At 35.9% G+C, this 23,425-nt stretch overlaps 3 protein-coding genes across 7 annotated transcripts in view; 2 read left to right on the top strand and 1 right to left on the bottom strand.

Annotated features, from left to right (window-relative positions):
- Window positions 1-883: 883 nt before the first annotated feature.
- On the bottom strand, window positions 884-15,669 carry aplf (aprataxin and PNKP like factor). Of its 4 annotated transcripts, none has more exons than XM_016469879.1 (11): window positions 15,331-15,669; window positions 15,071-15,163; window positions 13,429-13,500; window positions 12,092-12,252; window positions 11,008-11,182; window positions 9,349-9,433; window positions 7,280-7,470; window positions 6,391-6,647; window positions 5,469-5,588; window positions 4,720-4,766; window positions 884-1,246 (listed from the first exon to the last, which is right to left on the bottom strand). In XM_016469879.1, exons 2-11 carry the CDS (start codon window positions 15,161-15,163, stop codon window positions 1,053-1,055), a joined length of 1,395 nt encoding a protein of 464 aa, XP_016325365.1. In that variant the 5' UTR covers window positions 15,331-15,669; the 3' UTR covers window positions 884-1,052. The 4 variants fall into 4 exon arrangements, with proteins under 4 accessions (XP_016325365.1, XP_016325356.1, XP_016325347.1 ...); XM_016469870.1 differs by having other exon boundaries at window positions 885-1,246; window positions 7,280-7,467; window positions 11,008-11,188; XM_016469861.1 differs by having other exon boundaries at window positions 885-1,246; window positions 11,008-11,188.
- A 1,829-nt stretch (window positions 15,670-17,498) lies between these two features.
- Window positions 17,499-19,559, top strand: LOC107675512 (F-box only protein 48-like). Of its 2 annotated transcripts, none has more exons than XM_016469900.1 (3): window positions 17,499-17,582; window positions 18,202-18,515; window positions 18,592-19,559. In XM_016469900.1, the coding sequence occupies exons 2-3, from the start codon at window positions 18,213-18,215 to the stop codon at window positions 18,751-18,753; spliced, it is 465 nt and encodes a 154-aa protein (XP_016325386.1). In that variant the 5' UTR covers window positions 17,499-17,582; window positions 18,202-18,212; the 3' UTR covers window positions 18,754-19,559. The 2 variants fall into 2 exon arrangements, with proteins under 2 accessions (XP_016325386.1, XP_016325394.1); XM_016469908.1 differs by having other exon boundaries at window positions 17,499-17,558.
- A 1,460-nt stretch (window positions 19,560-21,019) lies between these two features.
- Window positions 21,020-23,425, top strand: part of LOC107676313 (CB1 cannabinoid receptor-interacting protein 1-like) — a 7,493-nt gene continuing 5,087 nt past the window's right edge. The window contains exons 1-2 of the mRNA XM_016470846.1: window positions 21,020-21,325; window positions 21,666-21,810. Of these exons, the coding sequence (XP_016326332.1) occupies window positions 21,147-21,325; window positions 21,666-21,810 (324 nt within the window). The 5' untranslated portion in view covers window positions 21,020-21,146. The remainder of the gene's footprint in view (window positions 21,326-21,665; window positions 21,811-23,425) is intronic.

The raw sequence follows: 23,425 nt of genomic DNA on the forward strand, positions 1-23,425 counted from the left end.
ATCTCCAAAAAAATAATAATAAATCATTCTTAAAAATGGTAGCCCACAGGGTTTTGGTCTAGAATTAGAAATGTAATACACAAGTAATGCATATTGCATAGTGAGGTCTTTGCTTTCAGAGGCTGTTCAGAGCCCTACCTACACAGCATTTTAAGATATCAAGGTGTCCTTCCGATAAAAAGTTGTCCTTCTAAAAGACTGCCTACTAAGATACTTCCTTTTATCCAGATTCTTATCCAGATTCTTAAGCTGCATCAGACAAGGTAAAACTCATAATGTTTATTCAATACCTCCTGTGCACTTCACCTAAAGGGTGCTATTTGAGTGATGCACAGAGTTTCTCTCCAAGTAGTGTTCCAAATCGCTCATTTAGGGTTCTATTTCAGTTAGGATGCCAAACTCATAAAGCAGCAATGTTATACTTGTACCTTTGCCGTTGCTCTATAAATGTCACTGGCAGACAAATTATGATGAAAGTAAAATGTATAAATGCCCAATGTATTGTAATTATAGCAATTAAAAAGCATTTTAAAAAAGTGTGCAACTACACTAACTTTTTATAATAGTGTTTATTTTTCCTATGACTCTATGATTCAATCAAGACCCAGCAGTAAAAATAAACAGCCAGACAGTAAAAAAATAAAAGGCCACACAACTATAATTACCTGAATTCTTAAATCATCAAAAAAGTGACTTATAAAGTAGCAGCCTTTACAAAAACACAGACAGGATAAGAGAAAAGTTTAAAAATAAAAACAAACAAACATTAGATTGTGAAGAAAGTAAGAGATATATATATATATATATATATATATATATTTATATATATATACACACTGTATGTATATACTGTATGTATATGTATATATGTATGTATATATACACACACACACACATTAACTATTTCTTAAAAAGTGAAGGTAAAAGGTCATGAAAATAATCTAACACTCTTAACACTTTATAAAATGCCTCCTTGGAAAGTATGAGATGTTTGATAGTTGTTGTGAGATTAGTGTAGAAGCTGTTTTCATGGAAAATACCCTAAACAAAAGTCACTTCTTCCTCCTGAGGAACGCTTTTGCTTCTTTCTGCAGACGTTTAACGTCCTCTTTGCCACTGTTGTCTGATTCGGGCAGATAGTCCGAGTCTTCATCCACCTCCTCCTCCTCCTCACTCTCATCATTAATAAAACTGTTTTCGTAGTGATCTTCATCTTCACCCTCATCATCAGCAGCAGCGGTCTTGGCTGGGCAAACAAAACAGCATGAAATGTGGTTTGAATTAAAGATTTTGGACCCGGTTTACCCCTGTATTTCACAAAGACCCCTTGTGATCACCCAAGACAGTGTAAATACGGCTTAAGAAGAAACATCTTGCTCAGTTGCATGGTTACAAGCTTAAATTTTTAAGATCTTCAGAGAACAATAATGCTTCTAAAACAGCTGCGAGCGTCTGTGGTCTCAGGCCTTGTTTTTATGTGGCATTCGGCACGCACTACACTGTTTTCAGGAGGAAAATAACCAAAATGGTTGTGACTTCATGAAGCATTAAATGCAAATCACTTATCAGTGAAACCACTGGTGATTTTTAACAATCAAACGCCACAAAAGCTAAGATAATAATCTTCTAATGTTTATTTTGATCGATGCTGACGTCCATATGTGCAGTCTGTTCCTCCCCAGGGTCCATGCAGCATGTTTTCAATTAGTTTAAGAGTTGAATTGTGTCAAATGTGAATACGGCCCAGAGGAGCCTCTGGTTACTCACCAAACATTACACTCATTCAGTCCAAAAGTAAATGATTCAGAATCTGGCATCATTGTGGCGCATGGATTTGCGGGCGTTAAATATGCATGAGTTGGAAGAATAAACATAGTTTATTCTTCATCTCAGAATGTCAAGGTTATTGCATCTCAGACAACTGAAAGTGTTGGTCGCACTTTCAAAGCTCTTTATACAAATTGAGATGTGATTGGTAAGTGATGACCATTGCGACAAACCTAGTCATTTGAACTCAAAGCTCTTTAGTCTAAAAACAGCTTATATTGAAGGCAGTCTGCCAAAACGACAGATTGTGGAATGTGCCACTCAATGATGAAATAGTGGGGCTAAACACCGTCTCCGCAGAAGATGACCAATGCCTGCTTCTACATCGCTGCCTGTTTAGCCCCGCCCACTGCTTCTACATCGCTGCCTGTTAAGCCCCGCCCACTGATTCTACATCGCTGCCTGTTAAGCCCTGCCCACTGATTCTACATCGCTGCCTGTTAAGCCCCGCCCACTGATTCTACATCGCTGCCTGTTAAGCCCTGCCCACTGATTCTACATCGCTGCCTGTTAAGCCCCGGATGAACTTTATTTTTTAATGAAGCTGCAGACCACGTCATTAAGAACTCCGTCCTTTCTTCACTTCATTTTACCGTGGATTCAGGCACAATTCGGCAATCATAGCAGTGGGCGTTTACTTCAGAGTCTACAATCGGCCACACCTATTCAAACAGAGCGTTCTGATGAGAGGGGCTAAAAACAGAACAGAAAATAGCCTATTACTTCTAAATTATGATGTTTTTGATGTAAAAATCGTGATAACATTATAAGTGGACCTCAGGGAACAGTACAAAATAATAAAAAGGCAGTTCATGACTCCTTTACGACATGCTGATTTTTAAGTAAGATGCCAGAAAGCTTTCAACATGACTCACTGCTGCACTTAGATAACAGGACTTTTCCTGGGGCAAAATGCCATTTTGTTGTAGATTATGTGATAGAGTTGATTGACTTCACACTATTTCAAATAACTGTTTTAACTTAAAGGGATAGTTCACCCAAAATTCTGTCATTAATAATTACTCACCCTCATGTCGTTCTAAACCCGTAAGACCTTCGTTCATCTTCAGAATGCAAATTAAGATATTTTTTGATGAATTCTGAGAGCTCTCTGACCCTCCATAGACAGCCAGAGGTGGACAGTAACTAAGTACATTTACTTGAGTACTGTACTTAAGTACACTTTTTGTGTATCTGTACTTTACTTGAGTATTAACTTTGTCCGCCTCTGTAGACAGCAAGGATCCTAACATGATCAAGGTCCAGAAATGTAGTCTTTATTCAAAAGTCGTTATTTTTGTTTTATTTGTGCACAAAAAGTTTTCTCGTAGCTTTAACATTACGGTTGAACCCCTGATGTCACATGGATTATTTTAACGATGTCCTTGCTACGTTTCTGAGCCTTGATCGTGTAAGGATCCTTGCTGTCTATGGAGGGTCAGAGAGCTCTCAGATTCCATCAAAAATATCTTAATTTGCTTTCCGAAGATGAACGAAGGTCTTACTGATTTGGAACGACATGAGGGTGAGTAATTAATGACAGGGGTCATTAATTTTTGGGTGAACTAGCCCTTTAGGTGATTAACAAATACATGTTTATAAGCTCACCTACATAGGATATACTGTATTAGTTGTTTTAGGGTTAAAGTAGTTCAAATATTTCTATAGACGTACACACACAGGGTTTTTCTTTAACTAAAGATTTATTTGACTCATTTTCACCAACGCCGCCATTTTCTCATCTATTTATTTACCATATTTATTTTACTCAATCAAAATACAGGTAAACAGTAATATTATAAAATATAATTACAATTTAAAATTAAAATAATTGTTTTCTGTTTGAATATATTTTCAAGTGTAATTTACTCCTGTGATGCAAAGCTGAATTTTCAGCATCATTACTCCAGTCTTCAGTGTCACATGATCCTTCAGAAATCATTCTAATATGCTGATTTGATGCTCAGGAAATATTTCTTAATTATTATGAATATTGAAAAAGCTGTACTGCCTAATATTTTTGTGGAAATTTCAAAAGAACATCATTTGTTTGAAACAGGAATCTTTTGTAACATTATGTCTTTTCTGTCCCTTTTGAAGTATTCATTTCTTAAAGAAAAAAGAACAGTCTGTATCACTGATCTTTTGGCAACTAACCTTTCAGTTTTAAAGAAGTATTTTTTTCAGATTTACAGCACTCCATTATCAAGCGCCTGGTCATTTGAGATGTTTAACCTTCCAAAACGTTTCGAAGTAGAGATTTATGTGTCTAATTCAAGAGCCTCACTCAGCTTTCGTGGTTTCCACCGCACAATTTATTTCTGATGAAAACCTAAATGCAGAAAAAACCCTGTATAATTCTAATAGTAGTCCAGAAGATGATCACAGCTCACACCTCTCATATCAACGCTGCTCCCTGCGGTCTGTAATTTTGCACTGCTTGACGGGTCTATAGTCCAAATTCGACAGGACAGAGGAAAGGAGAGGAGACAGGGAAGAAAGACTGATGGTATTTGGACTGCATTCTGGAAAGCGCAACTAATATTTTTCCACTCCTATTTCACTTTAGAACAGCAATAATGTTGTGATTTAGCATGCACTGTTATAAAATGACATGTTGCCCAAAAACAATTTTGGCAACAATTATTGAGTTCTGGGGAGTCACTCACTAAATCCATTTCTCTATATTTTAACTTCTTGCCAAACGAGAGCCCAATAGGAAGTAAATACGACATTATTCAGTTTACGCTCAATTAGTGGTGTCTGCTAAGGTAAGCATCACTTTTATTATTGTTAAACTTAGTGATCAGGATCTGAACAAACCCTTAATCTTACACCAAGTATTTAACTGTGGCACACAGTTCACATTAATTCACATGTAAAAATACTCACGTGGTGATTTAGTGTGTTTGTAATCTTTCTTGTGAAGCAGATTCTTCCTGCAATATTGAGGCAAGCACAAAGAAGAAGAAACTTTAAACAAACTCTAGAGTTACTCTTAATCTAATAGACTTTTCACTTAAGGCAAGACAGGTAAATCCTTTATTTATTTATTTTATTTTGATGCATTGGGCTATTTTGGATACTTAAAATATCTTCTGTCAGACTAGTGGAAAGAGAATATTCAAAATACACAAGTGATAAATAAAATATACAAAATCCCCTCTGAAAAAGCCTTTATGTCAACAAAACAAGAATTTCGAACCCGGCTTTATCCAATGTTCAGATTTCTGTTCTGGAAATGTATGCAAATTAGTGCATACTTAATTAGATGATAACTCGCTTGCATATATAAACTGTGTGCTATGATTAATCTATTTGGGAAAGAATGGTGATATCAGTTAGTTAAATTAAACTGTGGTGTCTTGCCTTAATATTTTCTTCCTGAGCTCCACTTGCAGTGTTTCTTATAATGATGTGTAAAAGTGGACAGTCTTATGTTAATATGCTCTGAATAAGTCAGTTTTTCCATCTTATTTTCAAAAATGAATTATACTGAGCAGGACGTTTTGAGTTCTGATAGTGACAGTTTTCATAGTGCAATGGATTCTCAACTCAAGAGATCAAAACAGTTTGATTAAGTACACTGAATATGCATTTAAATGAAGTATTGTGGTGTGGTTAAACTCGTTTGTCGTCACCTGTAGCAGTGGGTACCATACGGACACTCAGGCCTGTCATCGTCAGCATCCTCTGCCTCCTCTTCCTCATAGTCACTGTCTCCAGGGTGACTGCACTCCTGAAAGTGGACCGGATTTTTCCTGGTGAGAGGAAAAACACAATTGCTGAGTGAACTGCAATGCACGCTGGAACACAATAAGGCAAATGAATTCAATCACGGGGATTTATGCAACTTAATTACACTGACAGCTAATCTAGCTGGAAATGAAAGTACTATTCAGCAGCATTTCCGCTGTTCATTTCAGCTTGTCGTTATCATTCTGTGACCCATCATAATGTAATATTTCAATTAAACTGGCAACAGAATGAAACTCATAAATCACAACTGATGTCAGTTAGAGTCCCTTTTTAAAGTGTATGTAGCTTCTTTATGGCTGTGTCTAAAGGACAGTTTGGAAGGGAAGGAACAAAAAAAGATGCAGGGTATGGGAGTCCCAACAGAAAACTGAACCGCGCACAAATGGAAAGAGTTTACAACCGCGTGTCACGCTTCACCGCTGCGTTTGGGCCAGCTAAAATACCAACTTTGTGTTTTATCTCTCAGCTTTTTAATATTAAAAATAAACATCAGAGAATTAGACGTTAGGGAAAACGTGCGTATGTCCTTGAAATAACTCGCAAACTATAATCTAGCATCTCAGAGAAGCTCTTGCTTGGGATGGTTTCATTCTTAATCCTCTTTTAGCATCTTATCTTGAGATAGTATGAACTCCAACAAACTAATTAGCAGTGTTGATCTTCAAGAAATATTTCAAGTTATGTTTATGCCATTATACTGTCTTGAATAGAAATATTAGTAATGTCTAAACATTGACTTGTCAAAGCAGCAAAGTTTAAAAAGCAACAGTTCACTCAAGGTTCTTCAGTCTTGCGGTGCAGTACCTGTAGCAGGAGCTGCCGTAAGGACACTGTGTCCGTCGCTCCGTGACCTTTGACCTCTGCGGGCGTCCCTGGCTGACCTGAGAATCACTGGGATCTTCTGCTTGTGTCTTTGAGTCTTCAGCTTGAGCTCCTGGTCTGACCTCAGCTCCCCTGCCAGCTCCTCTTCTCTCCCCATCATCACGCTCCATCACACCGGTGCTGTTCTCTCCATCCGGGACTGATCTGACTCTGCTGCTCTTGGGAGCGGTTGCATCCTCCTGTCAGGACATCCATGCACACAGTAAATAATCCGTTCTGCTTACATTTCAGTGCAACACAGTGCAGGTATTAGCTGTGAAAATTCTTGTAATCATATCTAACAGGTTTTACAGATAAAATGTACTATTAAAAGGAAGAAAAATTAACAAATGTTTAAAATAACAATAAAACAAATTGTACAATTATTAAAGTAAAAAAAGGAAGAGGATTTATTCATTATTATTACTATTCAAGATTATTAATATACCCAAAATGACAATATGCCACCAGAGTGGCACAGAAATTTATTAGGTAATATAAATACAAACACAAAAAATCATAATTATGATTATTATTATTATTATTAAAGTACCATTTATAATTACAATTATTATTAACATTATCATCATTACATTTTACTACTTACTGATACTTATAATTTGATATCGCTGTCATTTTATAAAATTGTATAATTATACAAACAGTGCATACATCAAGTAACCACAAATTTAAAAAGTTAATAATAAATAATTTATGTATTAATTATATTATTTATAATACAATAAAATACAATACGATACGATACAATACAATACAATACAATAATATACTAGGGTCAATAACCCCATATTGTGTAAAATAGCTCATTTACCTGAGGCGCAGACTCATCTTCAGAGTCACTCTTCAGTCTCTTTGCTTTCCTTTTGGGCAGCTCTTCCTCCACCTCCTCTTCCTCAGATGACACCCGTGTGGCTCGAGCTCGTTTGGGTCCAGCTGCCCTCTTGGGTGTAGCTACTCGTTTGGATTTTGTAGGTGTCGCCTTCACCGCTGAGCTCTCACCTGCTCCAAAAGAGCCAGAAAAAAAAGTTATTGATGGATAATGTCAATACTCGCAAGTTTTTGGTCACTGCATAATTCAATACAAACAAAGAGTAATAATAAAGAGTAAAAAGTACAGGGGGAAAAAATCTTAAAATCGTGGTCTCCTGATGCAGTGATTACACACTGAATGAACTCTATGATTGAACTGTAGGACCACAACAGAGTGAAAAACACTCCAGAGGGGCTCCAGATGGACCTGTAGCACTGAAGGTCAGAGATGAGAGGTGACATGGATGTTTCACAGACAGAGAGAACAGTACAGCTAATGTAGGACTCATGAGTCAGTCTCTCCAAACATCTGTCCATCACGGTAAGTGTGTGCTGAGGAAACAGAGTCTGAATTTCTGAATTATATTCGAATTTAAAAGGCATAATTTCAGTTAGGGGGAAAAAAGCTTTTGGCTTCTCTCCTGAGGCCACAAGAGGGCGCATTGAGCAAAATATTATGCACGTTTCTTCAAAGCGTAATAAAATAACACGACTATCTTTGAAAAAAAAAGTGCATAATGTTTAAAATAATGTTTATAAACCATATATAATTAATAAAGTTGCTTAAACAATTAGAAAAAAAACAGCACCATGCATGTATGTATAGTTTAATACAAAGGACCGAAAACCAATCACAAAGAGTAGGCTACTTTCTTCATTTAAAAACATGAGATACAGTGGGATGGGGGAAAACCGACATAACGCCTCTTGGGTGCAACGTTTTTGCATTCGAATGTGGATTATTTTTTTTTTTTCGACAAATATTCGAAATTCGCATTTTTTTTGGACAGCCCTACAATGGATTCAGGTTTTTTGAGGGGGGTTACAGAAATCAATACTATTATTCAGCAAGGATGCATTAAGCTGATCAAAAGCGACAAAATACATTTATAATGTTACAAAAAAAATTTATTTTGAAGAAATTCTTTGAACTTTCTATAAATATGAATACTTACATAAACATTTATTTATATTTATTTTAATAAACAAATACTTTGTAACAAACTAATAACAAACAAACAAAACATAGATCAAGCTTTACTCTCCCTAAAAATATGTAATTTGTTGTTATAGGAAAAATTGCTTAAATTAAAATTAAATAAATAAATATTAATATTAAATATATTCAATGTTAAAAATATTAAATAAATATATACATACAAAATATTTATTCTATGCACATTAAAATTAAGCTCAAATTTCACCAAAATTATGTATTTTGAGAGAGTTACACATCTTTCTATTGAAACAGAAAATAGTAGTAAATATGTCAGTGGGATTTGATGCAACACCACTTTCATCAGTCTTTTTAATTTTTAATTTAAAAATCCAAAGACCAGACGACAGCGATATAGAATTATGGGTATGTAATATCACACCCTGAAAGGCTTTTAAACACTTGTTTACTGTAATGGACATCATGTATCAGAGAGTTAAAGACATATGCTTACTAAACACACAAATCTGCTCCTACATGAGCTGAATAAGAAAGCTTTCTCAAGCACGACCCTGAATGCAGGGTAAAGTGCCACGAGATCCAGATGAAGTGTTGAATATGACAGGTTTGGTGCTAATGAGCTGTTTAAGAAATCTGTAGTACACTTGCTCTTTTTTTCATGAGCACATTAGTGATACAGCGAGACATGGCTGGGTCGAGTCATAGGTCTGTAACTGATTTGACAAGTGGATGATGACTAACTCTCTCTGCATGCTCCACTTTCTCCACTTTGTTCCTCAACAACAGGCTGAGAAGAGTCACTGTGACTACCAGACACTTGGCTGATGTGTTCTCTTTTTTTTGAATAAGTGTGAACAGACAGAACACTGGATCTGTTGCCATGGGGACAGTACCTTTGGCTGAAATCATCATCCAGGCCGGCAAGATCCGCTTCTTCTGTGGCACATCAGACTCGTTCTGTTGGCTCTTTGTGGATGCCTTGAAAACACAAAATAGAAATAGATTTTTAAATGAAAAAAAATTGAAGAGTATACAAAAATACAGAAAATTAAAAAACAGTAGGGTATAGAAGCGAAGTGAGTATAGATGAGAAAAGTATAGAATGTATAGAAGAGAGAAACTTTATCAAGTTTTATTTTTAATAAATATAATAAATAAATAAATCACATATTTAAACAATATATAAAAAATGAATACATACAAACATGGTTGATGTTATAGGGAAAAATTGCTTAACGTTTATAAATATATATAAATTATGTATTTTGAGAGTTGTAGTCAGTAAAGACAATAGTAGTCAATATATATAAGTGATACATAACAGTAGGTTATAGAATTATATGTACAGACAAAGACAGGTATAGAAGAGAGAAATTATAGAACTGAAAGTAGGGTATATAGTTTTGTATACAAAGTATAGAACTGAAAAGTGTAGAACAGATGAGTATTAAATATGTTTATGATTTCTGATAAGGAACTACACAGCAAACAGAGAGCACAAGATGTAACAGGAATGTACAAATGATAGTAAAAGCAGCAATAACAGCAGGGTGCGTCCTGCTGCTCCTGAAATAAAAGTGGCTAAGAACTTCCAGCTAGAACAAACATCAGGATACAATACAATCATGCACGAGTCCATATGTTTAAAGGGACAGTTCACCCAAAAATGAAAATTCTGTCATTATTTAGTCACCCTCAATTTGTTTCAAACCTGTATGAGATAACAAAAAATAAAGATATTTTGAAAAATGGTGGTAACCAAACAGTTGACGCTAGCCATTGACTTCCATAATACTTTTTTCCATACTATGCAAATCAATGGGGACCTGTAACCTGTTTGGTTACATTCTTCAAAATATCTTCTTTTGTGCTTAGCATATGAACGAAACTCATACAGGTTTGGAACAACTTAAGTGTGACTAAGTGATGCCAAAATTGTAATTTTTGGGTTAACTATCCCTTTAAATAACCAAAATCCTACCAAAATCTACAATCTGGTCAAAGCTGTGCCACTTTTCAAAAGTTTGGTGTCAATAAGATTTTTAATAAGAAATTAATATGTTTATTTAGCAAGGAAGCATTAAACTGATCAAAAGTGACATTTATAATGTTATAAAATATTTGCATTTCAAATAAATGCTGTTGTTTTGAACTTTCTTTTCATCAAAGAATTTCGAAAGAATGGTTTTCATGAATATTAAGCACAACTGTTTTCAACACAGATAATAATGATAAGAAATGTTTTTAGAGCACCAAATCAGAAACTATTTTCAAAACAATGGCAAGATATGCTATGCAGCATAATAATGTTTCCTATACTATACATTTACGGATGAAACCATCAGAAAAGGGGCAATAGTCTGAAAACAAATGTTTTTTTTTCTTTTTCCATACTTATCCAAACCTGGAAATACCATACTTTTTCATACTGCATAGGAATATTTTTTAATGCACAGGAATAAGAAGTCTCTTATCTGGGTTCCTATGCATTAAACTGTATCTACCCCAAACCTTTGACCGGTAGGTTTTATGTAGTATGCATACACACACACCTCATTTAGAGAGGAAAGAGTGTGTGAAGGATGACTCGTTCCTTTATCTTCTGTGAGTGTGGCGCTCGGAGTCGTGAGCCTGCAGCTGCTGACTTCAAGTGTGGCCGAGTCTAGAGAGGGTGCTGCTGGTCCACTCGAACACTTCTCCACCTCCATCTCCTCCTCAAACGCCTGACTGTTTCTGTGAAGAACCAGCAGTGAAAATCTTCTCTACTTTTCTAAGTTAAGCACCACACTCTGGTAAAAATCCCTCAGATAAGCTTCAATAATGTAAATGGCCTATATCTCGCCAGTCTTTAAAACAATTCATCAACAAAAACAACAATCCCTCGTCAGCATGCGCACACCATAAAAGAAGACAGCCACCTAATAGCCTAATTTCACTGATGAAAGGCATGACTTTTAAATGCATGCAAATCAGCACATTCAGAATCAGTTCATCACAGCAGCTCTTATCACTTGTTTATCATCTGGGTGTTATCAGAGCGTCTGTTTTGAACATGTCCATTCGAGCCCAGTGTGCTCATTATAGAGAAAGACAATAAAAGTGGCCTTTGATGTGAACCCAGCGGTCACAGATCGTTTTTAAGGGAAAAGGTCAAAATTAACACATTCAACCAGACACTTATTATCATGTCTAGCGGGAATATAGATAGATGAGATAAAGGGTGCTAATTTAAGATGACAAAGAATGATAAGACTGCAAGCATGAATGTATTTGAATATTCATGAGGATCTGTAATTGAAGTCAATGTGAAACATTTGCAATCAATTTCACTTCCATAATGCGACAGCATTCAACAAGAAAACAATGTAGCACTTCATTGCATCCATAAGGAATTCTTTCGGATTGAAAAAGTGTTTCAAACCAGAATAAAGCCAAATTTGAATGTGTTAGTGCCAATTTGATTTCATGTTGACTTTAAACAAATGCATTCGACACCAATATATTAACCCTTCCCTTAAATAAGTAAAATAAATGGAGAGGTTGCTGCAAATCATTGCACGCCTACATAGCCAATCAGATTGAGCTCTGTTGTTGTTGAATAATAAATGAATGCCTGTGAGTGACAGGCTGAATCACCTCAGGGTTTGATCCTCTTCTTTGACATGCACTCTGTAAATGTATTTCCCGGGCATGAGAGAGAAGATGTCGCCCTCCTTTAGGCAATGCCACTGGTCCTTCTCCAGCGGCTGAGGCGCAGCCACAATGTTCGTCTGAATAAAACAAGGGTTCAGGTGTGTCTAGAGGATAGCAATGAGAGGAATACTGGTCAATCACATGCAAATAATAAGCCTTTTTGCATAGGTCTTTTATATACAGGCATGCTCAGAATTACTTTGCCACCTTGTGTTGAAAGAGACAACGAGGAGAAGAAGGAATCAGGCAGGATTTGTCTCCTGTATGAGTGAAATGTCTGAATATTTCTGAAGCATGTGCGCAAATGCTAAGCCACGGCTTTGACAACAATTTCTTTCAACAAAAAGTCCAAATTTGAGCAAGTGTTGTTTATTATTATGTTTTTTTTTTTTTTTTTTTAGGTTTTAGCCATTTTTGAGCATTTGCCATATTTGTTAGATTTATACTTCTATTGATATATTTGTACTTAGTACAACTTGAATTTCTTTTTAAAATGTTTACTTTTTTAACTTTTTCCCATCTAATATTTATATATTTCAGCTGTATTTCAATGAATAAAAACAATTGAATAGTTTTAGCAAGGCTCGAAATTGCGACCATTTTGGTCGCATATGCTCCTGAAATTTAATCTGTGCGACCTCAAAATATATTTGGGAGCATTTGTGCGAGTGCATATAATTGTTGTCGTGCGACCTGTTTTAATTTCTCTAAAAACGTTCAGAGTATGTGCCTTCTGAGTGTTGATAAGGTGACCTGTCTGCCGTTCTATTAAACGTTAGGCTACATAACCAATTAAACTTCATCTTTACATTCTTAACTTTAATGCAGATTTTAGATTGGTTAATATTAGCTGTCAATCACTCAGTCACTGCTTTCCGCTGTCCCTGTTTAGTTAACAATAACAACACTGATTTGAGCTTGTGGAGCTAGAAAAAAAATGTATTATCTCAGTTAGGTATCAATAATCTGAATATTCATGAGATTTTTGAAATCAAGGACTTGTAATATACTCAGAGGCGAAAGATCAATGGAGGCGAACATTACCCAAATGCAATCATCGTTGCTATGACAGCATGACTAACAGGCTATAACGACACATGTAATTAAGAGAGACAGCTGCTCAAGAGAAAAAGATGCGAGGAGAGAGCTCATATTTAAAAACTTTTGATGTCTTCTTAACATCAAAGGGCGAGTGCCGCTTTTATTCGACAGAAGAGTGTAAAATGACAAAACCACAATCACGAATCTCAGCCCACATCAGATGACTAACAAAAACCTACAGGCTTCAGACGCAGCTGGCCATTCAGGTTCTCAAGGATGCCGTGGTTTCTGGACACTCTCTTATCATTCACCTGGTGGAGAGCAAAGACAAAGTGAAATGCTGCTATAATGGTAAACTGTATCTTAAAAAGTATGAATGTTTCTGGTGAACGGTGCAAAACTTTAAAAGTTTGGGTTCTCTAAGATTTTTTAAAGAAATCTTTACTTTTATTCAAGTATGCATTCAGCCGATCAAAAGTGACAGTAAAGAGATTTATAATGTTACAAAACATTTTTACACTTGAAAATAAATTCTGTTCTTTTGAACTTTCTATTGATGAAAAAATTTCAATTTCCACAAAAAAAAAAAAAAATCAGCACAACTTTTTTCAATATTGATACTAATAAGAAATGTTTCTTGAGCAGCAAATCAGCATATTAGAATGATTTCTGAAGAATCATGTGACACTGAAGACTGGAGTAATGATGCTGAAAATTTAGCTTTGATCACAGGAATAAATTGCATTTTTAAATATATTCAAATTGAAAACATTTCTTTTGAATTGTAATATTTCACAATATTATTATTATTTTTATTTTTTTTGCTGTCACTAAAATACTCCTTTAAAAACATTTAAATCACTGAACAGTAGTGTATGTATTCCTATATGAAGAGAATTCAGTGTCACTTCCAGTCATAAATGTTCAACGGCGCCCACCACTATCATAAACATTGTTTGCTGCAGCTCAGTGTCATTCATCGTGTGTAGCAGAACATTACAGTGACACCATGAGGCCACTTCACTGTAATCTCGGTGATTTATTAAAGACCTCATGATATGAAACGACTCGAGCTTTCTGTTTTGTCTTGACATATTTCCTTATGTAACAGGAAGCTGGCGTAAGACAAACAAGATGGGGTTTTTTTTGCAAGTGTAACGGAGGCCAGCGAGTAAGTGCTGAGGACCCGGGAGAGAGGGGTTACACAAGACAAAGATTTTAAATGTATAATTTATTTATATGCTAAAGGCTGTCAACTTGTATGTGTACATTAGCATATAGTTTACCTTAAAGCAAACTGCCATTTTGATTCTATTGGGTCTTTAAAAAAAAAAGAAAATCTATGCTTTATAACCAATGTCAGGACTCCTGAGGTTTGTTAGTACAATGCATAACATTTTTTGTCAATTCATGGACCACTCTATGAGATATTTCACCTCAGTATCACCTATTTCTAACCCTCAGACATAAGAGTTTGGGTGCCATCTTGAGGGCTTTGATTGTCATTGCTCAATGATAAATGGCTCATGCATGAAACTGAAAGTAACACATTTGTTTTGTGTGTTCTGCATTAAACCAACATGAAGAAAACATTCAATATGCCAAAACATACATCTATATAAACTATGTAAACAAAAACATGCAGCTTTAGCATACAGACAAGTCTATTTTATTTGGGTAATTCCACCATGACTATTTAGCTTTGAAAATGCATTTCTGTAAAAGTGCACAGCAGACTTGGCTCAAGTTCCGCCACTTGAATTATTATTAGTTAATTATAACTTGAGAATTTGCACAATGGAAATTACATTAGCATGCTATTTAATATATTTTTAAGACATACTAGTGAAATACAGTACATAGTACTAATAGTCCACTTACCCCTAGAAATGGTCCTCTCCCCAGGACAGTTTCTCCATAGGGCAGCTCTATAGGACTGCCACCGTCCACCTGCTCCAGCTCAAAGCCTGGCATCTGTGCATAAGAAGGCACACAGACCTGTTTGTACTTAAAGTTCACTGTAATTAACTATAAAGTGTATACAAATGCTGTAAAGCAGATTTGGGCTCGCATGCGCTGCTGTTTTAAAACTTCCTCAGTACAAACTCTCCCATTATTACTTTAAGAACGAAATTGCTTACTATTTAATTAGGTTGCGAAGACGAATTCGTTACAGTCAACCTTTCGCTGCTTTGTGTACAAGAAAAATGCTGAAGAAGCTGACTGTGTTGACTGAACGAGATGTGTAACAAGAAATGAATAATATTTCGGACTTCCGGTGAACTCCACGACGAGCATGAGCATACGCTGTGTAAACACGCACGTGGGACCCTTTCTAAACGTTTACCCACAAGGTTGCACAAATTTAGGACACGAATAATAAAAACTGTAACCTATAACTCAAATTCTGCACTACAATAATGCAGAATCAAAACAACTTTAAATTTCCGCTGGAGAGACGCGCATGCGCAGTAGGAAGGGGCGAGGTTTGCCTTGTGAGGTTTCCGGTGTAAACAAACGCTGACCTGGAGTAATGATGCTGAAAATTTAGCTTTGATCACAGGAATAAATTGCATTTTTAAATATATTCAAATTGAAAACATTTCTTTTGAATTGTAATATTTCACAATATTATTATTATTTTTATTTTTTTTGCTGTCACTAAAATACTCCTTTAAAAACATTTAAATCACTGAACAGTAGTGTATGTATTCCTATATGAAGAGAATTCAGTGTCACTTCCAGTCATAAATGTTCAACGGCGCCCACCACTATCATAAACATTGTTTGCTGCAGCTCAGTGTCATTCATCGTGTGTAGCAGAACATTACAGTGACACCATGAGGCCACTTCACTGTAATCTCGGTGATTTATTAAAGACCTCATGATATGAAACGACTCGAGCTTTCTGTTTTGTCTTGACATATTTCCTTATGTAACAGGAAGCTGGCGTAAGACAAACAAGATGGGGTTTTTTTTGCAAGTGTAACGGAGGCCAGCGAGTAAGTGCTGAGGACCCGGGAGAGAGGGGTTACACAAGACAAAGATTTTAAATGTATAATTTATTTATATGCTAAAGGCTGTCAACTTGTATGTGTACATTAGCATATAGTTTACCTTAAAGCAAACTGCCATTTTGATTCTATTGGGTCTTTAAAAAAAAAAGAAAATCTATGCTTTATAACCAATGTCAGGACTCCTGAGGTTTGTTAGTACAATGCATAACATTTTTTGTCAATTCATGGACCACTCTATGAGATATTTCACCTCAGTATCACCTATTTCTAACCCTCAGACATAAGAGTTTGGGTGCCATCTTGAGGGCTTTGATTGTCATTGCTCAATGATAAATGGCTCATGCATGAAACTGAAAGTAACACATTTGTTTTGTGTGTTCTGCATTAAACCAACATGAAGAAAACATTCAATATGCCAAAACATACATCTATATAAACTATGTAAACAAAAACATGCAGCTTTAGCATACAGACAAGTCTATTTTATTTGGGTAATTCCACCATGACTATTTAGCTTTGAAAATGCATTTCTGTAAAAGTGCACAGCAGACTTGGCTCAAGTTCCGCCACTTGAATTATTATTAGTTAATTATAACTTGAGAATTTGCACAATGGAAATTACATTAGCATGCTATTTAATATATTTTTAAGACATACTAGTGAAATACAGTACATAGTACTAATAGTCCACTTACCCCTAGAAATGGTCCTCTCCCCAGGACAGTTTCTCCATAGGGCAGCTCTATAGGACTGCCACCGTCCACCTGCTCCAGCTCAAAGCCTGGCATCTGTGCATAAGAAGGCACACAGACCTGTTTGTACTTAAAGTTCACTGTAATTAACTATAAAGTGTATACAAATGCTGTAAAGCAGATTTGGGCTCGCATGCGCTGCTGTTTTAAAACTTCCTCAGTACAAACTCTCCCATTATTACTTTAAGAACGAAATTGCTTACTATTTAATTAGGTTGCGAAGACGAATTCGTTACAGTCAACCTTTCGCTGCTTTGTGTACAAGAAAAATGCTGAAGAAGCTGACTGTGTTGACTGAACGAGATGTGTAACAAGAAATGAATAATATTTCGGACTTCCGGTGAACTCCACGACGAGCATGAGCATGCGCTGTATAAACACGCACGTGGGACCCTTTCTAAACGTTTACCCACAAGGGTGCACAAATTTAGGACACGAATAATAAAAACTGTAACCTATAACTCAAATTCTGCACTACAATAATGCAGAATCAAAACAACTTTAAATTTCCGCTGGAGAGACGCGCATGCGCAGTAGGAAGGGGCGAGGTTTGCCTTGTGAGGTTTCCGGTGTAAACAAACGCTGACATTTAAATCCTCAGCCGTCAGCGAGACGCCTCCGTCGGTATGAATCTTTACAAATAACATGTTTAGTTTTTTATAAATATTATTAATTTATCGTACAGAATAGGGTTGTATAGATGTGACCGTTTCGTATTTGTTTTTAAAATCTGTTTTAGACACTGTTAGCTAGATTTACTTGGTGACTTTGTCCACGAACGAACAGATAGTGCGATCGTTCGTTCAATTACACGCACACTATAACCGTTGTGTTGCTTAAATAACGCATTATTTGTAAGTCATATGTGTCCCTGTACCACAAACCAGTCATAATGGTCATAAAGTCATAAATAAGCTTTCCATTGATGTATGGTTTGTTAGGATAGGACAATATTTGGCCGAGATACAACTATTTGAAAATCTGGAATCTGAGGGTGCAAAAAAAATCAAAATATTGAGAAAATCACTTTTAAAGTTGTCCAAATTAAATCTTTAGCAATGCTATTACTAATCAAAAATAAATTTTTGATATATTCACGGTATTGTGACCCATGCAATGTATTGTTGGCTATTGCTACAAATATACCCTTGCGACTTAAGACTGGTTTTGTGCTCCAGGGTCACATATGATCTGTCATACAAATAACTGGTGTTGGACTCTGCTGAAACTGAAACTGTTCTAGGACGCTGAGAGATGCAAAATGTCTGTAAAAGGAGCAACAGCGCAATCTTCAGCCGAGATAAAGCATCCAACTTGATCCCTGGTGACCAGGATCCACTTCAGCAGAACTTTACAGAGACCCTTCCTACAGAGATGAGTGTTAGGATCTTCAGTGAGCTGGATGTCAGGAGTTTGTGCCGGGCCTCGCTCACCTGCAGACACTGGAATGATATAATCGAGGCCAGCGATCAGCTGTGGAGGAGCTACTGTCTTACAGTGCTGGCTATTTGCCGGAGGGAGGTGGATGGGGACAGGCTTGTTGGGTGTACATGGAAGGTTTGTGTTATTTCTGCTTCATTTTGTTCCCATCACTGCTGGTTGTTTCTTATTTACCTTTCCTTTTTTGTTCCAGGTTACTCTTGTGCGTAACTACAGGAAAGGCTGCGCAAAGCGGCGGTGGCTGAAGGGCCGATACAGTAACATCCGCTCTGCTGATGATATCCCGCCCAACAGCATGTGTCCACTGGACGTGGAGACCTGGGGAGAGATACTAGAGGCGGAACTGGATAGATAGAGCAGAGACAGACTTTTGGGATCCTGCCAATGGACTGAAATATATCAGCTGTGTCTACAATGGAAGTACTATGACTGAAACACTTGCTGGGCAAATAATTTTATAATTGGTATTGCAAAAAAGTTCAAAGACTGTGGCGGCCAGAATACATGATAATGTGGCTTTTGTTACCGAACATTTTAGTTGTTTTAGTTGTAATTTTCTTGAGACTGTAATGGAAAATAAGGTTTTATAGGTTTTATATGATGGAATCATTTTATAGATGGAACTGAGAGAGATCTTTTCTTCGCTCTTTTCGTATAGATCAACAAAACTGTGCACATTTTGATTTAAGTATTGATTTTTGTTAATTTATTTGATTTTTAGAGTCACTGCCAAAAAGTGTTTTGCCTTAAATCATGCAACTATTATTATATCAAAGCTAATATATTAATGAATATTATGTGTCCTAATGCTATACTTCCCTCTTCAGCGCTGGCCTCTCTTTCCATTTCTGCTGCTATCTGTAATATGCATATGTCTTTAGAACCACATAATAATTTAAAGCAATATAGAAATATTGTTACATTTAAAAGCACCATTTTTGCAGTGTAAAAATGCCTTTTTTCATACAGTATTCATACAGAAATCAGTATGCATGAACTAGCACTGTGGAAATGGAAAGCCTATTTCATTTTTAAAAAAGATATATATTTTTTTGTTCCACAGGTTTTATTATTACACTGACAGATATAAAACACAGAACAATACAGTGCAGAGAACATTGTCTGCATTTTTTCCCTATCTTATCTCCATGTTTAACTCCGAATTACAGTCAAAACTGTAGGTGAAGAGAGAAAAGGGGGGAAAAAAGTGAATCAGACCGAAACTAACACATTACATTACATTACCTCCCCCATCCATAGACCCCTCAGGAGGATTGACAGGAAACTGCATTAATATAATAATACTATATATATATGAGATAAATATAATAATTTATGAAATGTATATAATAATAAAGTATGTATTCAAATGAGAGAAGAGAGAAAGGGGAAAAAAACAAATATACATGCAGAAGTATATACACAACCATGTTGTACTGTACATAAATGTAAACATGTTCACACACTGAAAAACTCAATCAGAATCTAGTGAGGTCAAAGAGACAAAGAAATTTAGAAAGGGGTTCCAAATTTTGTAGAATTTAACAGTTGAGCCCTGAATAGTGTACTTTTTGTTGTTTTTCTAGAGAAAGGAAAGACATGAGATATTTTAACCAATATGTAGTTGAGGGTGGAGTTGGACACTTCCAATGTAGCAAAATGCAAAAAAAAACTTCTCATTCTGACGGCACCCATTCACTGCAGAGGATCCACTGGTGAGCAAGTGATATACAGTAATGCTAAATTTCTCCAAATCTGTGCTAATGAAGAAACAAACTCATCTACATCTTGGATGGCCTGAGAGTGAGTACATTTTCAGAAAATTGTATTTTTTGTGAGAACTATTCCTTATGAACTCATAATGGAGGAATCTGTGAGATAAAACTATTATGAATGTTAAATGAGAATATAACTTGCCTACTTATCTGATTAATCAAATTATGTATATTCCTCTTCATTATATTATTTAAAATGGCATGAATGTAATTTAAAAGGACACTATTATTGGTCTGACTGACCATTAAAAATCCACGCACATACTGTTTTAATTAGAACTAATGTTTTTATATAACTACTACTATTTGTTGCAAAGCTTTCTGGAAAGACAAAAATGCACGTAAACATGTATATACTTCTTCAAAAAACATCATAACAGCCTATTAAAAATAGGTTTATAATTAATTTAGTTAATTATATTAATGTTTTATTGACATTTCAAGCTCACTAAACACGTAATAGCAGTGTTTTGCGTTTAGTACATTTAAAATGTACTTTTTTCATGTATTATAAAAATGGCCCAGTACTGCATGCGGTAGCAATAGAGAAGCACTACGTGATTCTTCAGTTTCAGCACTTTGGACAGGGACTGTTTTTAATCGCGAGGATAACGGAGATGGACGCTAACACAGTGGGATTAGGATATAAATCTATTGCTTAATAAACTATTTACAATATTTTTGAATCCTAAAATACAACACACATGACTAAAATACATAAACAAACAATCGAGAGTAGCAGTGCCTATTTTAGTGTGCGTTACCCAGCGCGAGACTAATGGCCATTGGTATATTATATGTGCCCAGTTTAGCCATATATATGCATATGCATTGATATATGCTGCAATGGTTAAAATGGGTGTGATGCTTGTGTAGACGTCACAGCATCTCTCAACAGCTTCCTGGGACCATCCGCCATGCCGTTAATGACGGGGAGCCCTGGAAATACATCGACCTCCGTTATCTCGCAACCATGGCCGACGTTCCAGCGATAATAAACATCGCGATCTCCTTGAAAATCCAACCCAATGACGGACCCGTGTTTTATAAAGTGGACGGGACGAGGTTCGGCCAGAGCAGGACAATCAAATTGCTGACAGGATCGAAATACAAAATCGAGGTGATCGTGAAGCCGGGTAGCGCGGAGGCCACGTAAGTCGAATACGCGGTTAAACTGATCCTGTTTTTATGCTTCTGATATTATAGGTGGTTGCATATAAATAGCTCTTAGCACTCGATGTTTTTCGCAATCCTGAGGTCGGAAGGTGCACCTGCGCTCCTGTAAGAAATTAAATATATCGTATATGTGATATAATTAAATAGACTGCTGCATAGGTGAATAAGCCGATTTGCGCAGTTATTTAGAAACGCTGTAAAACTGAGCCATGGGGATGTGTTACGAGTGCACGAGCCTTTAATGTTTAATTGACAGAAGGAATTTCAGATGTGTGTCTCTTCAGATAGTCTGACGCTTGTTTCGATGGGATTTCAGCACAATGGGAATCGGCGGAAAGAGCTTCCCTTTGGAGCAGCAGTCCAAAGATGAGGAGCAGATCGTCTACAATGGCACCTACGACACTGAGGGAGTGCCACACACCAAGAGCGGGGACAGACAACCTGTGCAGGTCTCCATAGAGGTAACACAGCCCAGCCGGGATTCGGAATAGAATAGAATAAAATAGAATTCATTATGAAGTCACGTGGAATTGCTAGATGCTAAATTGTGCATACTGAGGATTAGGGATTTGACGCTAAACCCAGCCTAAGCATTAGATTTCACTTGTAATTGGTACCGCACTGTTTTGGCTATTGACCTAAATTATGCTTCAAATTACTGAGAAGGTTGTGCTTCTGTTACTTTGCAAGAGTCTGTTACTTTATTCAGTTCCACCACACAAAGGCACAATGCAAACAGGGAAACGTTGCACATCTCGAAAAGCATGCAAAACAGAACAACAAAAACGCAAAATTAATACAAACACACACACACACACACACACACACACACATATATATATATAAAATACAAATAACAGGATAAAAAAATAAATAAATACATACATACATTAGGGCAGTTACATAACTTTGAAAAGCTTTAGAATTTGTATTGTTTTTATTAGCTTCTTATTTTGTGATCTCATATTAGAAAGGGTTTTAAAGTATATTTTAAGATCAGTGTTACAAAATGTAATGTATGATGGTTTCTTTTGAATGACTTTTGACTTATGTATATAAAACTTTGCTAAGATAATTAACAGATTAATAATATAAATATGTTTATCAGAAAAAGATTGGGGTTTGATAACAAAGTAAAATATCATGAGGTTCTAAATTAAGGGCTTTGTTGAATTTTTTTGTTAGGTCTATTTTAAAGTCAACCCAAAATGAAATAGAAAAATAAATGTTCAATATCTTCAACAGATACATTACAAAAGGTACATTTATCACAAACACTATGAATATATCTGCTAACAACTGCATTTACAGGATAATATCTGTGAATAATTTTGTAAAGTACTTCTTTTACTTTATTAGAAATTACATATTTATATGGTAACATCCAAATGCTGCGCCAAGATATACAATGAGGTTTAAGCCATTTTGATTTACATGGAGGATTGGATCCGACATTAAGGGAGTTTCTTATAAAACTGTTATTAAAGAGCTTGTCAAAAAAGGAGAGACCATTTACAAAAAGTTGGAGATTTTGTAGGCTTGTTAGGCTTGTATTTACATCAGAGAATTTGGTTAAAATGATTATGCCACTAGGAATAGCCTTGATTACTTTGATTACTTTGTTTTTGTTTACAAAAAAGCCATATTTTGTAATAACATTAGGGTAAGTGTATAATTGCCCATTCTTGTCAATAAGCTGGTTTACAATTAATATGTTATGCCGAACCCAATTCTCCATATACAATGACTTGTTATTATGAGTGATATTACCATTGTTCCATATAAAACACCTGCTAGGAGAAAAATTGTGTTTGTACAAAAGTGACCAGTAAAGTAATGCTTGTTTGTGATAATTGGCCAAAGCAATGGGAAGTTTGCCAGTTATATAAGGACACTGCAACAAAAAATGCAATCCCCCAAGTTTTTCAAATAAATGATATGGGACAATATTGAAAATACTCGTTTGATTTTTTAAAAAGTTTTTAAGCCAGTTAATTTTTAAAATTTGGTTGAAAGTTGTAAAATTAAGAACATTTAACCCACCATCAGATAGTTTATTAACAAGGACACTTTTTT

This window comes from Sinocyclocheilus anshuiensis, unplaced genomic scaffold (assembly GCF_001515605.1).
Source record: "Sinocyclocheilus anshuiensis isolate Anshui unplaced genomic scaffold, SAMN03320099.WGS_v1.1 scaffold469, whole genome shotgun sequence".
Taxonomy (NCBI): Eukaryota; Metazoa; Chordata; class Actinopteri; order Cypriniformes; family Cyprinidae; genus Sinocyclocheilus; species Sinocyclocheilus anshuiensis.